General features: G+C 35.9%; 3 protein-coding genes across 4 annotated transcripts in view; 1 reads left to right on the top strand and 2 right to left on the bottom strand.

The window, feature by feature from the left end:
- The first annotated feature begins 208 nt into the window (after window positions 1-208).
- Window positions 209-3537, top strand: tmbim4 (transmembrane BAX inhibitor motif containing 4). The gene is made up of 7 exons (XM_067390977.1): window positions 209-408; window positions 1258-1366; window positions 1481-1586; window positions 1712-1745; window positions 1839-1956; window positions 2367-2412; window positions 2685-3537. The coding sequence occupies exons 1-7, from the start codon at window positions 318-320 to the stop codon at window positions 2889-2891; spliced, it is 711 nt and encodes a 236-aa protein (XP_067247078.1). The 5' UTR covers window positions 209-317; the 3' UTR covers window positions 2892-3537.
- Window positions 3538-4418: 881 nt separating this feature from the next.
- Window positions 4419-5470, bottom strand: vhll (von Hippel-Lindau tumor suppressor like). The gene is made up of 3 exons (XM_067390978.1): window positions 5277-5470; window positions 5067-5201; window positions 4419-4980 (listed from the first exon to the last, which is right to left on the bottom strand). Exons 1-3 carry the CDS (start codon window positions 5455-5457, stop codon window positions 4808-4810), a joined length of 489 nt encoding a protein of 162 aa, XP_067247079.1. The 5' UTR covers window positions 5458-5470; the 3' UTR covers window positions 4419-4807.
- An 8118-nt stretch (window positions 5471-13588) lies between these two features.
- wif1 (wnt inhibitory factor 1) overlaps window positions 13589-20176 on the bottom strand; it is an 18217-nt gene continuing 11629 nt past the window's right edge. For both annotated transcript variants that reach the window (XM_067391805.1, XM_067391804.1), the window contains 4 exons: window positions 18852-18947; window positions 16151-16246; window positions 15806-15901; window positions 13589-14373 (listed from right to left, as the gene is read on the bottom strand). In XM_067391805.1, the coding sequence (XP_067247906.1) occupies window positions 14243-14373; window positions 15806-15901; window positions 16151-16246; window positions 18852-18947 (419 nt within the window). In that variant the 3' untranslated portion in view covers window positions 13589-14242. The remainder of the gene's footprint in view (window positions 14374-15805; window positions 15902-16150; window positions 16247-18851; window positions 18948-20176) is intronic.

Raw genomic sequence — 20176 nt, 5'->3', positions numbered from 1 at the left:
AATTATAAATTCTATTAAATTACATTATTTATTTTTTTCTAGTCACCGTATTGTTAAATGTACTATTTTTTCGTTTATTTAGTTTTAATCTATTTTTATTTATATTAATCAACATTTTGATTTATTTATTTGAATGTGTTTCATAGATGTATTTGGTGGGGGGAATGATGTGCTGTCTATGATCCGCTAGGTGGCAATAGCACATCTTTGAGCTACGATAAAACCACCAACAGAAGAAAAAAGGCAAACGACGGAAGAGTCCATCGTATTATCACTTAAATTTGTTAGTAAATGGTACTCGTTAAATTCTATCAAACATGAATCAGGAGAAGTATCCGCGATCATCGATTGAGGATGATTTTAATTATGGCACGAACGTCGCGACGGCGAGCGTGCACATCCGGATGGGTAAGTCGCTATTATTTACATGTATTTGGTGTCTAACGTTACGTAATCAACAATACAGTACAGTCAATATAATACTATGGCCTAATTAACATGAAAAACAGCTGGAGCGGGATCCCTATGTTATTTAAATTATTTATTTCATTTGGTTACATCATGAAGTCCAGGTACACAGAAGACATATGGCGCACAAGATAAATCAGCTGTTATGAGTCACTGGACTTTACTGACTTAAAAATATCATTATTAGTTTTGTTAGGAATGTTACATGTTTCTTAAAAATGTCACCTGTAGTTGTCAAACCTGCTTGTCGAGGTTTAGTATGAACGATGGACACTTTGTTTGAGAATAAATAAACCACGTCAAGCTTTTAAAACGGTATAATATACATACATACATACATACATACATATATACTAGTATGTGTATTTATATTTATATATGTGTGTATATATATATATATATATATATATATATATATATATATATATAGGTCCAAATGTATATGAAATGTCTGTACTAACATTTAAATGTATCATTTGATACAATGCATGTATTGTTTACAATGTTTTTACATTTGCTTTTTTGTACTTTGTACAATTTTTTTTTAAAGATACCTGCACATAGTAACTTACACCTTAACTAACCTAAACTATACCATGAAACCTGTCTCTAACCTTATTTTTATACGATAAAAATGCTTTGCAATACAGCATGAACTCAACTCATTAAGTAAATTGTACCTAACAATTTTTTGTAAGTACATACTAATATAAAGTGTGATCTTTATAATTATTTATTCGCCATGTGTATATAATAATGAGTTGACGCTCAAGTCTTATTTCTCTCTAGATTTCCTCCGTAAGGTCTACACCATCCTTTCACTGCAGATTATCATCACCACTGCTGTATCTGCCCTTTTCATGCTCTGCAACCCCATCAAAAACTTTGTGCATGAAAGGTAAGACCATATCCTTCCTGTGGATTCACCATATCATTGTGGCTGATAAATGATGTAAATTCCACTTTAAGCTGTGTAAGTATGTCAATGTCATCCACTGCATTCATTTTTCAGTCCCTCTCTGGTGCTGGTATCTGCAATCGGCTCCCTTATCCTGCTCCTTGCATTGGCTGTGTACCGTCACCAGCACCCTGTCAATCTTTATTTGCTGTTTGGATTTGTGAGTATATACCACAAAAATGATCAAAACAAGATTTTAAGTATGAAATATAATATAAAAGTGTGTTTTTTATATATATATATATAATTTAAAGTAGATAATAATGGCTGTACATGTTTATGCAGACACTGCTGGAGTCTCTGTCTGTAGCCACTGCAGGTAAGTTTATGCATTTTCCTATTGATAAACATCCAGTCCCATAATGTACTCCTCCATGATGGATCATCTGAAAGCATATTTTTCTGCTTTCAGTGTCATTTTATGAGTACACCGTAGTGCTTCAGGCCTTTGTGCTCACGTCTGCCGTGTTCCTGGGTCTCACTGCCTACACTTTCCAGTCTAAAAGAGACTTCAGCAAGCTCGGAGCCAGGTAATTCCCTTTCTCTCATCCGCTCAAGGTCCAGATCTGTCACATTCATCATGGTAACTGAGTGCAAGAATTATTGTTTTAATCCATTTACCCCTGAATCCATGTGGAATGATATTCTTACTTTGCAGCAGAAATTGTCTCTGGAGAAACATTCTTCTTCCCGGCCAATAAAATGAAATGTAACAAAAATATGACTCCATGAGCCATAGCTCTATTATATGATGTGATGCATGGTCCACTTGTCAGCATGGGATGATAAGTGAATGTCTTTTGTGAGGAGAATTGAATTATTGTCTAATGGACGACTTGATGCAACAGTACTTTGTGTGTGTGTGTTTTTCCCCTTTTTTTTTATTATTATTATTAATGCACTTGTATAAAAATCCTAATTGATCTTTTTTTATCTTTAGTCTGTTTGCTGGCCTGTGGATCTTGATCATTGCAAGCTTTATGAGGGTAAGTCCGAGGCCTGCCAATATTTTAACTGATTGCTCTCAAGTTTAAATATTGCTATTAAGTATAAAATAAGTTTATTTCTTTTATATGTTATTTAATTTTTTGATACTTAGTCTATGGAATGATTATTTTCAAATGTAATCAACATTATTATATTGATGGAGTTTAATTTAGATAGAACCCTTAGCTGTCCTTTAAGAGCCATGTTGTCAAGTTACACAATTTGATTCAAGCCAAATTTGGTCAACTGTATAACTTTTTTTATCCTTCAGCTTTTCTTCTACAACGACACAGTGGAGTTGGTCTTCGCCGGTGCTGGAGCTCTGCTGTTCTGCGGGTTCATCATTTTCGATACCCACTTGCTGATGCATAAGCTGTCCCCCGAGGAACACGTCCTGGCATCCATCAATCTGTACCTGGACATAGTCAACCTGTTCCTGTACATCCTGCGCATTCTCGACTCCATGAAGAAACACTGAATGTTGTGATGCTCCTCTTCAATTTCAGAGGTGAATTCTGTGTGCAGTGATGGGAGTGGTACAAAAATATTATTCTTTAATTTCCTTTAATTTATATTTTGGCACTGTTGGAGCTAATTGAGTAAACATTGTATTATTAATTAGTATCCACATGAAGTGCAGATCTCAACAACAACAACAAAAAAAACATAGATCAGATAATATGAAATATTTATAAGAATATAAGTACATGCGCTGAATATAAATCATTAAATTCTGAATATAAATCATTAAACATCTGTTGGGCATTAACAGCGAATTCCTCTGATTTTGCTTCATTTTTGCATTAGTTGAGATGCTGCTCAAGACACTCCTAGTGTATTGTAATTTCACCTTGTTTCCAAACCAGCTGCATACTTGCAGCAATTGTAATTTGATGGCCAAATGTGAATGTTACGAACATGATTGTACAATTTAACTTGATCTGTTAACTGTGTTGATTGGATTCCTCTGTTTTTGACTGTAGTGTGACCTGTAATCCATGGTGATTTTTCATATTTATTTAGGTGTTGTAATAAATCAGTGTTAAAGGGATAGTTCACCCAAAAATGAAGATTTTGTAATCGTTTACTCACCCTCATATTGTTCCAATCCTGTATTAGTTATTTTGAAGAATGTTGGTAACCAGACAGTTGGTGGACCCCATTGACTTCCAAAATACAATGAAATACAATTGAAGTCAATGGCTACCATCAACTGTCTGGTTGCCAACATTCTTCAAAATATCATCTTTTGTGTTCAACAGAAGAAAGAATCTCATACAGATTTGGAAACTTGAGGGTGAGTAAATGATAATTATCATTTTTGGGTGAACTATACCTTTTAATGGTTTGGGAACAAACTTTACGTGAAGCCTGCAATATTTTGTTTAGTTTGGGTATGTATATGTTATGTTTATGATTAAAGTAACTAGACACTTACAAAAAAGGCCTGAATTACATGAAAGAAAGTTTTAGGAGCTGTAAAGAAACCACAACTCAAACATCTTGAAATTTAATAAAATAATTTTTTATTGCAGCAGACTTTGGTGAAACAATATTATGATCATTAAATAATTATTTTAAAGCAGCATGCAGTCAGTTTCAAAAGAATCAATAAATATAAGGTTCAAAATACAATATTCAAGGACCTCTATTTGTCTGTACCCAAAGTGCAATATTCATCAAAATAAAAATATTATTTATCATAATACAGAAATATATTGCTAATTGATTTTTTTTTTTAAAGGGCAAAATGGTCACATATAAAAAAAAAAAACTGAGATGTAATTTTATGTTCTTTGATGTAAAAATTTAAATAAAATATTTTAACCCGCATGTGTTGTCTTCATCTACAACAATTAGTTACCATCCTCAGATCTGATTGGTTTAGCAGCATTCCAAGTGTGATATCCAGTCCACTTTTTTTAACTATATTATTCCAATCATAACATCATATTTTATGATGTTCAACATCATACCCGTGATTGTTCTGTAGTTTAACAGGTAGAAATGAATACTGCAGTGCTCTTATTCGCAGTGTTGAGTGTAACTAATTAACAAGTAATCTAATTACTGTAATTTAGTAAAGTAAGGGATTACATTTTATTGAGAGTAATATAATTACACTGTTGAAGATGTAATTAATAGCTAATTTAATTTCTTTTTAAAAGTAACCTACCCAACACTGCTTATTGGGAAATATAAATGAAAATGCTGATCCCTGTCGTTGCATAAAATAACATTGTAGAACAACAACAAAAAACGGAAAACCGGTTCCTTTGTCCACATGTTTAAAGAAACGATGAAAGTGAAAGTATGAGCTTTTGCATTCTTTCACTTTAAACATCTGATATCAAAAATGATTTCTGCTTTCTGTTTGAGGAGGAAGGAAATGGGTCAGTCTGAACCATTTATTGATCTCCTGTTAGATAAGATTTTAATGTCTCTCAGTAGATCGGGTTCACGACTGAGGTCCTTTCTCAAACCATTGGGGATTTCCAGCTTGCAGATGTCTTCTTTTCTTACAATACTCCGGATCAACCGTGCACAGTATTCTTGTAAAGAGTACACTGTCAAAAACAGAACATAAATATCCATTTGAAATGAAAGTATTGTGCATTTTAAAGCATATGAAGCATTAAGGATGGACTCGCACCTGGTGCAGTCACATACACAGGCTGGTACCGCGGGTGTCCGTACTCTTCATACTGCGCTTGAGTTGGAAAGTACACTTCACTGAGGTTAGCCAGCAGTTTGGCTCCGTCAGGTGCTCTGAAGATCCACGGATGAGCTGGAAAATACTTGAGTTAGTACAAACTGGAGCGGGAAATCGGATAGGTTGCTAGTTCTACGGTAGCCTACTTACTCAGATATGTGTTCATCTGAAGCGATTTCCCCGGTTTTATGTCGCCGTAAGACACCGGTTTCCCCGAGAAGTTTACCCACCATGCTTCGGCATTCCGGTTGGATTTATTAATAAAAGAAATAAATGTTTGATCATACGAGTTGAGAGATTTCAGGGGTGCGGGCGCTTCCTGTTCAGCCATGGTGCTGCTGTGATGGATCATAGATGCAGTGACAGCGCATCACTGATAGGTGGCAGGATTACACCCTCTTGTCCATGTTGTATGGACCTTATTCAGAGCAGCGCCATGACAGGTATGAACGCCAGGCTGTGAGGAATAGACTTGCCTTGTTTTCAATGGCATCCGCTGTTTAAAGCTCCTAGATAACGTCCTAGATAATTTCCCACAGCTCATGTTGTCTGGAGTTGTTTTTTTTTTTTTTTTTTTGGTCTACTGAAATCTCTTGGAAAGATATTTTTGCAGTGTTTCGTCTGCATAACAATCCAAAAACACATTAAATAACAGTACAACCCACTGAAGAGATGTACTGCCAAACAACCAACTGTACCTGCTATAGACCCAAGAACCCCCACCCCACATTTAAAAGTTTAATAACTTTAAATTGATTACAGTATGTAGCCTCATTTTTTGTCAGTAATGTTGGAAATGTTGAGTAATTTTTGGAGCCTTAAAGCAGATCATTAGGTAGGTCATTAGCTTTCTGCATAATCTAAACATTATAAGGTTAGTTTACCCAAAAATGAAAATTCTGTCAATTACTCATGTCGTTTCACACACCCGTAAGACCTTTGTTAATCTTCGGAACACAAATTAAGATATTTTTGATGAAATCCGATGGCTCAGTGAGGCCTCTATTGCCAGCAAGATAATTAACACTTTCAGATGCCCAGAAAGCTACTAAAGATATATTTAAAACAGTTCATGTGAGTACAGTGGTTTAACCTTAAAGGTGCCGCAGAACGTGTTTTCAAAAGATGTAATATAAGTCTGAGGTGTCCCCTGAATGTGTCTGTGAAGTTTCAGCTCAAAATACCCCATAGAATTTTTTTTATTCATTTTTTATTATACATTTATTTATTATTTATTATATATTTTGGGGCATCATTAAATATGCGCCGATTCAGGCTGCGGCCCCTTTAAATTCCCATGCTCCCCGCCCCCGGAGCTCGCGCTTGACTTAAAGAGCATAAACAAAGTTCACACAGCTAATATAATCCTCAAAATGGATCTTTACAAAGTGTTCATCATGCAGCATGTCTAATCACGTAAGTATGGTATTTATTTGGATGTTTACATTTGATTCTGAATGAGTTTGATAGTGCTCCGTGGCTAATGGGCTAAAGCTAACATTACACACTGTTGGAGAGATTTATAAAGAATGAAGTTGTGTTTATGAATTATACAGACTGCAAGTGTTTAAAAATGAAAATAGCAAAGGCTCTTGTCTCCGTGAATACAGTAAGAAACGATGGTAACTTTAACCACATTTAACAGTACATTAGCAACATGCTAATGAAACATTTAGAAAGACAATTTACAAATATCACTAAAAATATCATGGATCATGTCAGTTATTATTGCTCCATTTGCCATTTTTTGCTGTTTTCTTTGCTTGCTTACCTAGTCTGATGATTCAGCTGTGCACATCCAGACGGTCTGCCCTTGTCTAATGCCTTGAACATGGGCTAGCATATGCAAATATTGGGGGCGTACATATTAATGATCCCGACTGTTATGTTACAGTCTGTGTTATATTGAGATTCGCCACCTTCTTCGGAGGTCTTTTAAACAAATGAGATTTATAAGGAGGAGGAAGCAATGGAGTTTGAGACTCACTGTATGTCATTTCCATGTACTGAACTCTTGTTATTCAACTATGCCAAGATAAATTCAATTTTAAATTCTAGGGCACCTTTAATATTATAAAGCTACGAGAATATTTTTTGTGCACCAAAAAAACAAAATAACAACTTTTCAACAATATCTAGTGATGGGCGATTTCAAAACACTGCTTTAAAGCTTTACGAATCTTTTGTTTCGAATCAGTGGTTTGGAGCGCCAAAGTCACGTGATTTCAGTAAACGAGGCTTCGTTACCATCATAAGTGTTTCGGAATTTAAATTGTTCGCGCGACTTTGGCAGTTTGATACGTGATCCGAACCACTGATTCAAAACAAAAGATTCGTAAAGCTTCGAAGCAGTGTTTTAAAATCGGCCATCACAAGACATTTTTGAAAAGTCATTATTTATTTTTTTTGGTGCACAAAAGTATTCTCGTCGCTTTGTAATATTAAGTTTTAACCACTTTACTCACATTGACTGTTTTAAATATGTTTTTAATACATTTCTGGGCATGGGAAAGTGTTCTTGCTGGCAATCGATGCCTCACTGAGCCATCGGATTTTATCAAAAATATCTTAATTTGTGTTCTGAAGATGAACAAAGGTCTTGTGGGTGTGGAACAACATGAAAGCGAGTAATAAATGACAGAATTTAATTTATGGATGAACTCTTTAATCTCAACTGCCGCAGACCCTTCATTTCATCATATGCATGTCTACATAAGGGAGTTGGGACTGAAAACCAGTGAGAGGAGTTCAATTTTGTCTCAGTTTTAGAAGTCACATGATTTGCCAGCCATAGCCTACTACTGGATCCCCCCTCACCCGTTCTGTTCAGAAAGACCCAGGGAGAGATGGGATGGAGAAATCCACTTAAAATTCCAGGGTGGCTGGTTCTTGAAGGATGGGGGCACTCAGAAATTCTTGCGTGATGACAGCGAGGCTTTGATGTCAGTGTTTTTGTCTCTGGAGAAGCAGGGCAGGGCTGTCTTGAGACAAGAGCAAAAGATCCTATTCTCTAGAGACACTGATTCACGTTACAGCTATACACAGCTATACACACAATCATATAGACTGGGAGATGTAAGGCATACTATCCATGTAAATGTGATTGCATTTCAAAGTCTTAGTGAAGTGATTTATTTAGTTAGAGTCTTATAACGACACTTTGTCCCACTCGTCTGGAAGATGCTCTGCTAATGCGTTTTCCTACTACTTTTTTGTGTGTGTCTGTGTGTGTGTAATTCCTGTATAATTTTCCTAGCCTTTATTTATAACATTTCACCATGTTAAAAGAAGGTGGCACAGCAGGTTTTTCTCTGATGTTTCTTGGCAGGTTTAGTTTGATGGAGTGGGTGGTTTGGCATTCTCTCTAAAGGATTCAGAGGTGTTTTCATTTAGTCTTTTTTGCCTATTTGCACTCTTTGCTGTTTTATTGTTAACAATAAAAGTCCTGCCACACACGTTTATAGACAAACCCCTTTATACAATTTAAAAGAACAGATTTATCAATGTTTAAAAAAAATTGAAAGAATTTTATGGGTGTGCAGTTCGAAAGAAACAAGAAGTCTGTCTCACAATTAACCCACAATTCTATAGAAAACCTTGATGTATCAGGGAAAATATTGATTTTCAAACCTAGCAAGTATTAAAAAGTTATGGAAAAATCATAGAAATTTCATATAACCATTGCATACAATTTTTAAAAATAAATATTCTTTATTGGCATCAATGGTTCTATGAAGAAACTTTAGCATTCATGAAACCTTTCAGTTGCACAAAAGGTTCTTTATAGTGGAAAAAGTTTCTTTGGGTAAAAATAATGGAGTGGTTCTTGAAAGGTTCTTTGTGGAACCAAAATTGGTTCTTCACTTGTAAAAATCCCACCCCTTTTGGAACTTTTATTGTATTAATTAATAGTTTAATCTAATAAGTCAAAGCCCTGGAAAATCTAGAAAGGTCTTGGAAATTGATTGAACTCTGATAGATAGATACATGTATGTGTTTTGGACTTAAATCTTAGTTTACCTTTCATTATAAAGCTAATTGAAGCTCAGAGTGTCTATAACAATGGCACTTGCATTAAGAGTCAGTGCCCATAACCATGCTGCAGTGTTCTCGACCTCTACCTGTAAGCCTACTGTATTTTCCAGCGGGGTGATTATGTATGGGGGGAAGAGCAGATCTAAAGCTCTTGGCTCAGACAGCCCATTCTCCTGCTCCCCCTTTGATGTCCTGCTTTCATTGCTTCTCTTTTGCTGGGACAATGACGAGAACCTTTCGCCACAGTGGGCATAATGCGCTTGTTGCTTTTGTTGGTTCTGTCTTTCTCCTCCACACCACAGGGGAATTTTCCTGACTGGCACAAACAGACTCCACCAGACTGACTTCTTTTGCTTCTCTATTCTTCACCAGGGCCTTCACAACATCATCACATCCACAAAGTTCCTTCCGTGAAGCTCTCAGGTGTAAATTTCAGGCATGTGTGTCAGGTTTGTTTAAGGGTGTGTTCACACTTGGCAAGTTTGGTTCAATTAAAATGAACTCTGGTGCAATTGTTCTGTTAGTGCGGTTTATTTAGTTAAGTGTGAACGCTGCCATCAACCCTGAAACAAGCGATGTCTTTTCAGGGGTCTTGGTCCACTTCCAAACAAACTCTGGTGCGGTTCGACAGAAATATTTTTCTCATCATAGGAGCTACATTGCCATTACAGTTTGGTACAGGCGTCAGAAACGCCACCTCCTAACAGTAGATCTTCATTTGTGTGCAATTTTTTTATCTTTAGGTTCGGTCTTAAAAATGACAGTGTGAACAATGCAAACCAGGACTAAATGCATTATTTACTTTTTCTTTTATTTTTGGTCAGTGGAACGACCTCTGTGGCCGTGACGGGACAGGCAGATAGTTCCGGGCAGACAGACAGTTCAGATGATGACAGAAGACAGGTTACTTCAGAATAGAAATCAATTAAATCCATTTCCCCAGAGCATGGCCCTTGCTCATCCTCAGTGGGCGGGGCTTTCCTTCATGCCCTCGCTCTCCACCGTAAGCTCCCACACGCGAGTTACAGGTGATTCCAACGATATTGTTATCATGCTGTTATAATTGTGATGTTGACTTCAATATTCTCATAGAATTAGAATGATTGTTACATTATGCTTCATAGTTATACTTTATAATTAAAGGAGCCCTAGAACAAGTTTTAACAAGATGTAATATAAGTCTAAGGTGTCCCCTGAACGTGTCTGTGAAGTTTCAGCTCAAAATACCCCATACATTTTTTCTTTTATTAATTTTTTTAACTGCCTATTTTGAGCCATAATTATATATGCACTGATTCAGTGCGTGGCCCCTTTAAATCTTGCGCTCCCCCGCCCCTGAGCTCTCGACTGCCTTAACCAGCATAAACAAAGTTCACACAGCTAATATAACCCTCAAAATGGATCTTTACAAAGTGTTCGTCATGCATGCTGCATGCATGCATGGGTGAGTATAGTATTTATTTGGGTGTTTACATTTGATTCTGAATGATATTGAGGCTGTGCTTCATGGCTAACGGGCTAATTCTACACTGTTGGAGAGATTTATAAAGAATGAAGTTGTGTTTATGAATTATACAGTCTGCAAGTGTTTAATAATGAAAATAGCGACGGCTCTTCTCTCCGTGAATACAGTAATAAACGATGGTAACTTTAACCACATTTAACAGTACATTAGCAACATGCTAATGAAACATTTAGAAAGACAATTTACAAATATCACTAAAAATATCATGGATCATGTCAGTTATTATTGCTCCATTTGCCATTTTTTGCTATTGTCCTTGCTTGCTTACCTAGTCAGATGATTCAGCTGTGCACAGATCCAGACGTTCTGCCCTTGTCTAATGCCTTGAACATGAGCTGGCATATTCAAATATTGGGGGCGTGCATATTAATGATCCCATTATATGTACATTATGTAATGTCAATTTTTCATTCGATGGCACCTTTAAACAGTAGTTATCATTACAGTTATCTTTCTTGGTGTGAATGGGCCTTTGTTTTTTAAGAAGAGGAGAAAAGTCAAAACGCATTTTTGTGGTAACCAGCATTATGCCGAGCGCTGTCAATTGAGCTTAACTATTGAATCTGGAATATTCCTTCAAGTATTTCCTGTAAGTATATTATTTTGCCCTTCATTCTGACCTACATTGATCAGAAGGTGAATTTTCTGATGTTATGATTCTCAGAGGAGCCATTATATGAAGTGTAATGGAGAGAACATTTCAATTGATTCTCAACAGACCGAATCTTTCTGATGTACCCGCTTCGGCGCCCAGAGGCAGATACAAATGGAACATACCTGTTCCTGCACCTGTTTAACGGAAAGTTACCAGATGTTTGGAAAATTCACGGGCACTAAATGACTCCATGGTTTCCATGGTTACCGCCATTTCATTTGCCTGCTACATTTTTGACATTCCACCTAGTGTTTTTGTTATTGTTGTATTTCCTCCATGAAAGGTGACCTGACAGGGCAACTTTGCGTGGCTCCCATGGGCACCGCAGTCAAATCATGGTGGGCCGAGCTGCTATGTGATGTGGAACAGTACAAATAATCACCCGACCATCTGTTTATTTTCACCTGTCCTCTCTGGCCACCACACCAGCTTCCTCTGAACCGCGGCGGGAAGCACGGCTGATCGAGCGGCGCCCCCCCATAGAGGTTAATTGGTGTAATGTGTGAATGATCCTCCTAGTCTGCATGTGTGTGTGTATGCTTGTATGCACATTGCCATCATTCTTCTTACAAGACCTTTTCAACCTTGAAAACCAAAGATTGCTTTTTGAGTGATTAGCTCAAAGGATGAGTGCTCTTCCAGGTGGCTGTTGCACAAGGCTTTATGTATTTGGTAAGTAGACATCAACATTCCAGTTGCATGATGTTACTTTTACCGAAACCAACATCTGACAATTCATTTCATGATGGTGGAGATGGTAAACATCTGCACTCATTCTATCAGCCTTGCTTTTTTCCACTATACTTGGATTTTTTTTTTAGTAAGAAAGCATCACTTATTCTACACTGGAGAGCAACAAGCAACTTATTTGCCTGCCAGCGCACACATAGTAAGACCCACCACAGTGTAGACTCTCTGCAATTGCACAGAAGCCTTAAGACTGGCCCGTAAAACTCTTTATTTTTACAATCCTCCCTTATAGAAACCCTGTGGAACAAATGACGGAATAACATTTAAGCAGGTTAAAGAAAGATTAAGAGTCATGTTCCAGCACTGTGCCATATAGGATCATTAAATTGATCAAAAGTAAAGACATTTATAATGCCTCAAAACATTTATATTTCAAATAAATGCTTGAACATAAATTGAGCTTTCTCTTCATCAAAGAATCCAAAAAAAAAAAGGGATAGTTGGGTGCAAAAATGAATTTTGTGTCATTAATTACTCAGCCTCATGTCATTCCAAACCTGTAAGACTTTCGTTCATCTTCAGAACACAAATGAAGATCTTTTCAATCTGAGAGCTTTCTGTGCCTCCATTGACAGCTACACAACTGAAACTTTAAAGCTTTCATAAAGTTCATAAAGAGATTGTAAAACGAACCCATGAATAAATAAATTGTTGAATAAAGTTGTAATTTTTGTTTTGTTTTTGCGCACAAAATGTATTATCGTCCCTTCATAACAATTAAGTTGAACCACTGTAGTCACATTGACTATTTTAACAATGTCTTTGCTACTTTCTGGACCTTGAATGTGATCATTTCATTGCTTTCTATGGGAGGTAAAAAAAGCAACAACTCAAATTTCATCAAAAAATATCTTGGTAACACTTTATAATACGGTTCATTTGTTAAACATTAGTTAATGGATTAACTAACATGAACTAACAATGAGCAATACATTTGTTACTGTATTTACTAATCTTCGTTAGTGTTAGTTAATGAGAATACAGTTGTTCATTCTTTGTTCATGTTAGTTCACAGTGCATTAACTAATGTTAACAAGCTTTCAATAATGTATTAGTAAATGTTGAAATTAACATTAACAAAGATTAATAAATGCTGTATAAGTGCAGTTCATTATTAGTTCATGTTAACTAATGTAGTTAACTAATGAACCGTATTGTAAAGTGTTACCACAGAAATTTCATTTTTGGGTAACTAAGCGTTTAATTCATGAATTTTATTCTTATGGACACACCAAGTAAAGCAAAGACAGATTTTCAGTGAGTTGTGAGGACCATTTTTACACTTTTATGGTGCTTTTTTGGAGCTTGACAGACTTAGTTTAAGACCCTTTGTGTTCCACAGATGCAAGTTAGCCATACATGTTTGGAATGACATGAGGGTGAGTAAATGATGACAAAACTGTCCTTTTAATTGTTAAGACACTCCATCTTCACAGACTCCAAGAAAACATGTTTTATTTGTATAAAGTCAAATGAAAAATGAAGATTTTTTGGCTTTATGTTTATGACAACATGACATAGGTATGAAAACGTTAAGCATACACTTAAAGACTGTTTACCCATATCTAAATATATATCTATATATTTCAATTTTACATAACATGAATAGGATACATATTACTTATACAAGTACTTATTGGAGAAGCTACTACACAAGTATGATTTGCATTAAAAAGAATGTTAGTGACAATAATGGTGACAACATGTTTACAAAATGAGCAGGTCAATCTGACAAACCTCAAGCACAAGCCAAACACAGCAATTACCATCCTAAGAAAAGCTGGATCCACACCCGGAAGTTCTCGGATCGTAGCGTACACTTCTCAAAGTGATTCAACGCCACATCTGAAGCTAAACCGCAGGGCTATGCACAAACATCACAGACGTTCACCACAACCATGTGACTCACTCCCCTCTCAGTTGACGCAGGACAGAAGCTCGATGAAGGGTGAATGTGGGAGATATTATATCAAAGGCGCTAGTGTGGTAAAATAAGACACTGTGACTGTCCTACAAAAACAAGTCTCGCTCTGAGAAAGCAGCAGTCCAGCTTGGGAGTGTCCCGAATTGGATCGGAAGAGAATGATGAAAGCTTTGTTCCGGGGAAGGCGACATTGAAATGGTGGGGCCGTTGGCCCAAAATTTAGATACTTAAACCACGTAGTTGGTCTCAGAGGGCTGACTGGATTCGGGCGCTTCCTTTGTGTCCTTCGCAGCCACAGGCTGTGACTTGTGCTTAGAACCAGAGACCCGCTGGCTGTTGGAGACTCCTCCACGAAATCCTGGAGGAAGAGAGCAATCATATGTGTGTTTGCAGAACAGCATTTATGACTGAGAATCAAGCAGTTTTTGCTGTGGCTTTAGTTCAAATTGTGCAAACATTGGTATATGAAACTATTCAATACTACTTATTGACCCTTGTGGGAAAAATAAGAGAAAACAGTTGGTTAAAAATTGCTTTACCAATGCTTAAATGCAAGGGGGTAACAAAGGTAACTTGCCTTACACAAACATACTGTTGCAGTATCATGGTCCATATAAATAATAAAATATTTAAATAATTAATAATGGTATAAAACTGTTCAGTACCCTTGTCTAGGAAAAATAGTTTGTTAAAAATATCTAAATAGCACTATAAACTACATATATATATAAAGTTTAATATAGACCATGACTTCCGCATGTCAAAAATTATACAAGATTATATTATCTTTTTGCTTAAAAGACTTTTCTGTCTTTTTTCCCCCCTACATTTACATATGTACAAAAGTTAATGCATTAACTGGTATCATTTAAAAATGTTTAAATCTAGTTTCATTGTTGTCTAGTGGCTAATTTCATGTTTAAAGCAAGTGGGTTATAGAGGTTGTATAGTTTTATAGTATATAATTTTAAGTTTTAAGTATAAGTTTTATAATATACCATAAATCAAAAATATTTTATTTATATAAAATTTTGAGTCTGTTTTAGTTTTAAGGGTCATGATGTATAATGAGTTGTTTTTTTGTTTTGTTTTTTCAGTTTGAACTGCCTGAAACAAGTTGTCAGTAATTCCAATCTAAGTTCCTGCACAAACCTTTGTAGGCATGTCATTGTCTTTGACCCGCCCTCAAACATGGTAGTCAAAGATGATTTTAGTTTGGTTTGTGTTGTCGACATGTCGAGAAGATTCTGTTTTTTTGTTTTATTTTGTTTTTTTTGCGAAAGCAAATCCACTTTGCATGCACTTCCAAAGGATGAGGGCTTGAACTGATAAAGTAAAACTGACGTCATCGTTACTGTTCATATCACTGTGTATCAAGCACTAAGGAAGCCTTGGGACTTGAAATTCAGATATGGTAATGGGGGTTTCGTTTCCAACATGCACTATAAGTGGTAGACCAATCACAACAGACTGGGCCATCTGACCAATCAAGGCAGAGTAGGCTCTCAGAAAGGAGGGGTTTAGAGAGACCGGATCTTTGATCAAACTGTTTCAGATACTGTTTGAAGGAGACCTCCAAAACAAAATTAGGAGCCTTTAAAATATCATAGGTTCAATTTACGGTACCATCAAGAATATAATTTGTACATGTCCAGAAAACGATGGTATTATTGTGGTAATATGTCTAAATATCCATGGTAATACCCTGACATTACAGCGGATTTCTTGCTCTAATCCATTTCCAGGTGGCAATTAGTAACTTGGCCTTGGGAAAAGGGATGTTGTCTTACTCTTATTGCAGTGACGTCCATTCCAGCCGTCCCTGCACTGGCACCTGTTGGGCTCCACACAAGTCCCGTGTGCTCCACAGCTGGGCTCGCAGACAGCTGCACACACATATACACATACACTTTTTAGCCATACACAGAGAGGCAGTGTTTAGTCTTAGAAATGTATCGTGCCGTTCAGCAAGCCTGCAGCCCGAGTGGAAAATTTAAGGTGCAATCAAGCACCGACGGCTCATTTTTACAGTGCGTGTATTGTGCGTGAGCAAAGCGCGTAGAGCATTGCTGCAGTGGAACGTGCTTTTGATCAAAAATGTCCACAGTTCTTCTGCCAAGTTGAGATAATCTCACCTTTGGAGCACAGATCGCCATGGTAACCTTTGCTGCATTTGCATTTGTTCCTCCCCGTGCATTTACCTCCATTTCTGCAAGGCTGTCGACATTTACCTGCAGACAACAAAACGCAAACTGCATTAGTCGCAATCCCAATTAATGGACGTTGGGGAATTACACTGAAAATATTATATATTTATTTATTTTTAAATCTATTTGAACATTATATATTAATGATATACATTTAAAGCTGCTGTCCGTAACTTTTTTTGTGTTCAAAATTTACAAAAATTATATAATGAGAATGTACAACATGAATCCATTTTCCAAACCGTGTTTTTGTCTTATCCTGAATCATTATGGTACACTTACAATAAGTGTTTATATTCAAACTATTTCAGATCGGACTGGTAGGACTCGCCGCAGAGTATCACAGTAACTGCGTGACTCGCCATAGACATACACAGAGAAAAGTAGGTCCGGCTAGAATGTTCTTCCGCAAGACGCATGCAGTTCTGTTTATTAACCACTAGAGGGCCAAAAATCTCGGACTACAGCTTTAACATTTATATTTATATAAAATTTTAATTTTTGAGACAGGAAGTTGTTAATTATACTTCATGTCAGTTTAAACAAACTGGCATATATTTAACATTTACATTTTTGAGCACATGCTTTTTTTTTTTTTTTTTTTGCCATTAGGGTTTTACAAGCTTTATTTTATAATTTTTGCCATTAGGGTTTTATGCAAATGAAAACAAGCTGCAGTAACCGGTCTTGCTTTAAGGATATTTAGATATTTATCACTTGAAAATGAGACAAATATATTGAGAACATGTAAAAACACCCAGCAGAGGATGTACAAAAAAGTATAGTAAAGTGAAAAAGACATAAAATAAAATAACAAGGAAATTTAACGCTTTTAAAAAAACAAAAGCAGGGCGCATAGGCGGACAGACCCTTTCCAAACACTTGCGGATCTTCTTACACCTGCATATTTGATCAAGATCGACTGCATTTCAGCGGCTTCTTTGTACCATGACAAATCGACGAAATCCATACCCATGAAACTAGACAAAAAGGGGGGACGTCTTTACATAACATGACCTCAACAGGCGTTTATGTCAAAGCAGTGGACCAGACGGCAACAACTGGCTTAATGCTGTTAAAATGTTACGGAAATGTTACCTCAATATTTTCTCTTCCCTCCCTTTTCAGACCAAACACCTCTACATACTGCAATACTTCCTGCCTTTGAACAAGAAAGGTTGACATTTGGGGTCAAAGTAGAGTTGTTTATACACAAATGAACTAGACTACTGACCGTGTGTGTGTGTGTGTATATATATATATATATATATATATATATATATATATATATATATATATATATATATATATATATATATATATATATACATAATTTTAAAAAAGAAAGGGAAAAAAGCTTGATTTCTGTGTCAGAGAACAGGGCCTGAGATAAAACGCCACACTGCTTGAGTGTATGTGAGCTCATGAGGTTGTTATTAGTGATTAGGGTGACAACACAACTGCATTACATCCTGTGTTTGCCCAAGTAGGTGCCGGCCCATTTAACACTAATGTGAGAACACACTTCACTTAGGAAGTTTACTTGGAGAACTGTTCTGAAGGCAATTTGTGGAAGTGAGCCTATTACAACCAAAGAAAAACAACACAGCTTTCCCTTTGAAAGATGATGATAAAACTGTAACTGCCAGTTAACAGTCTACATTATAAGTTAATAGAGCTGTTTAGTTAGTAGTCAAACTCAGAAGAGTATTAGCATTTTTAAGTTCAGGAATTTCTAATATGTTTTTTGAATAGTACTTTTTATTTATTTTTTGTATTTTTTAATGTGTTCAATTGTACAAAATATTTGTGTACAATATTTTTTTTGCAAATCAGCATATTAGAATGATTTCTGAAGGATCATGTGACACTGAAGACTGGAGTAACGATGCTGAAAATTCAGCTTTGCATCACAGAAATAAATTACTTTGTCAAATATATTTAAATAGTACACAGTTATTTTAAATTGTAATAATATTTCACAATATTACTGTTTTTACTGTATTTTTAATTAAATAAATGTAGCCTTGGTGAGCATTTAAAATCTTAGTGGTTCCAAACTTTTGGACTGTACTGTATATATGTATATATATATATATATATATATATATATATATATATATATATATATATATATATATATATATATATATATATATTAATGTAATTTATTCCTGTGATGGCAAAGATGCATTTTCAGCAGCCATTACTCCAGTCTTCAGTGTCACATGATCCTTACTCAAAAAAATATTATTATTATCTGCTTGAAATGTTTGTGGAAACCAGTATTCTTTGATGAACAGAAAGTTAAAAAAAAAAAAAAAAGCAGCCTTTATTTTAAATGGAAATCTTTTGTAACATTATTAATGTCTTTAGTGTCACAATTTAATACATCCTTGCTGAAAAATGTTAATTTCTTTTTTTAAACATCATATTGACCTGAAACTTTTGAGTTTACAGGCTACCGTGGTACCATGATTCATCAAGCACATAAAACCAAACCCTTTTAGCTTTTAGTAGTTGCAGTCCTTACTTAACTTCTTTTCTAAAAACTCATTTTAAAATTTAATTTGTGCTGTTATTGTTTGTTCCTTTCACAGTATCGATGAAGATATGTAGCTGAACTCACTGAGCTCACAGCGGCTTCCCTCAAAGCCGACAGCACAGATGCATTTGCCAGGATGGAAACACGTCCCTCCATTCAAACAGGTGGTGCTGCAGTTTGCTGTTAAGAAATAAATAAAAAAATAAAGCACAAACATTTATTTATTTATCTAACAGTTTGGTAGATCATGCTTCGTGGTTTTGGCCTTTTGGTCTAAATCATTTAAAAACAGCTGTAAAAAAAGAAAAGAAAAACAACAACATGTAGAAACTGTGATCAGATTTTCTCGCTTTCCAAAAATAAGTCTATTTCCCGTCTAATTTGTTAATTAGTCATGTTAAGTCATTAACCCATATGTATTTAAAGCCTTCATCTGAACCTTGTCCTTTTTTGTGTACTCTATGTCTTCTTTTATAACATGTTATAGTCAAGTTCCTGTCCTGTCAAGTATTGGTTTATGGTTTGTGGTTTGCATAACAAGTATGATCTAGACAGGTGGAGCTGGGGGAGGTGGAGGGTCATGAGTTTCATGACTGAACGAGTTCATGACAACTCTCAAAATAGTCTTGGCACGTTGGCAATGTTAATGTATTTTGTCTTGGTTGGGAGTTACTTGTATTGTCAATACAAGATCTTGACAAAAAAATAATACACCTCTTGATGGAAATAAACATTGTGATGTTATTTCCATCAAGAGGTGCATAAATTTTTGGTCAAGATCTTGTATTGACAATGCAAGAGTCAAGCACTCTGTAAAGTCTCCTCCAGCACATCCCATGGACTTTCAATGAATTTATGATCTGGACTGAGAGGTGCGAATTTATGTGTGAAAAGGATTCTAAATGCTCCCTCCAAACCATTTTTTCACAATTTGAGCCTGATAATTTGCCTATTTAAATCCAAACAGCGACTATTTTTTTGGCCCGGCACTGGTAGTGTTTACATACAGTATATATACACACTCACACATGTATATACAGTACATATATATATATATATGTATATGAAGAGTTTGGTTCCAAAACGCGATAAACGCCATTTTCAAAAAAATTGAGTTTCCGCCAAAATCAGTATAGTATCTGGTCTGTATTGAAAAGTCATTTATCATTTTTGCGCAAAATGTGATATCCGTCATGTTATTCTGTCATGTTTTCTCCCTTTCTTTCCAAAACGCGACAAACGCCAGTCTCCTTTTTCTGCAGAACGTGATATATCCGCTCAACCAATCACAGCGCACCATTCCACCCACTGTAAACATTGAAGGCTTTTTTAAAAAGCCGTTTTAATACCAATGTACTCTGCAAATGTGTTTATTTAACCGTGCGGTGGCGCCAGATACTCGTTAATCG

This window comes from Chanodichthys erythropterus, chromosome 8, assembly GCF_024489055.1.
Source record: "Chanodichthys erythropterus isolate Z2021 chromosome 8, ASM2448905v1, whole genome shotgun sequence".
Taxonomy (NCBI): domain Eukaryota; kingdom Metazoa; phylum Chordata; class Actinopteri; order Cypriniformes; family Xenocyprididae; genus Chanodichthys; species Chanodichthys erythropterus.
The sequence above is the reverse complement of the archived record's forward strand: the minus strand, read 5'-3'. Positions and strand labels throughout refer to the sequence as shown.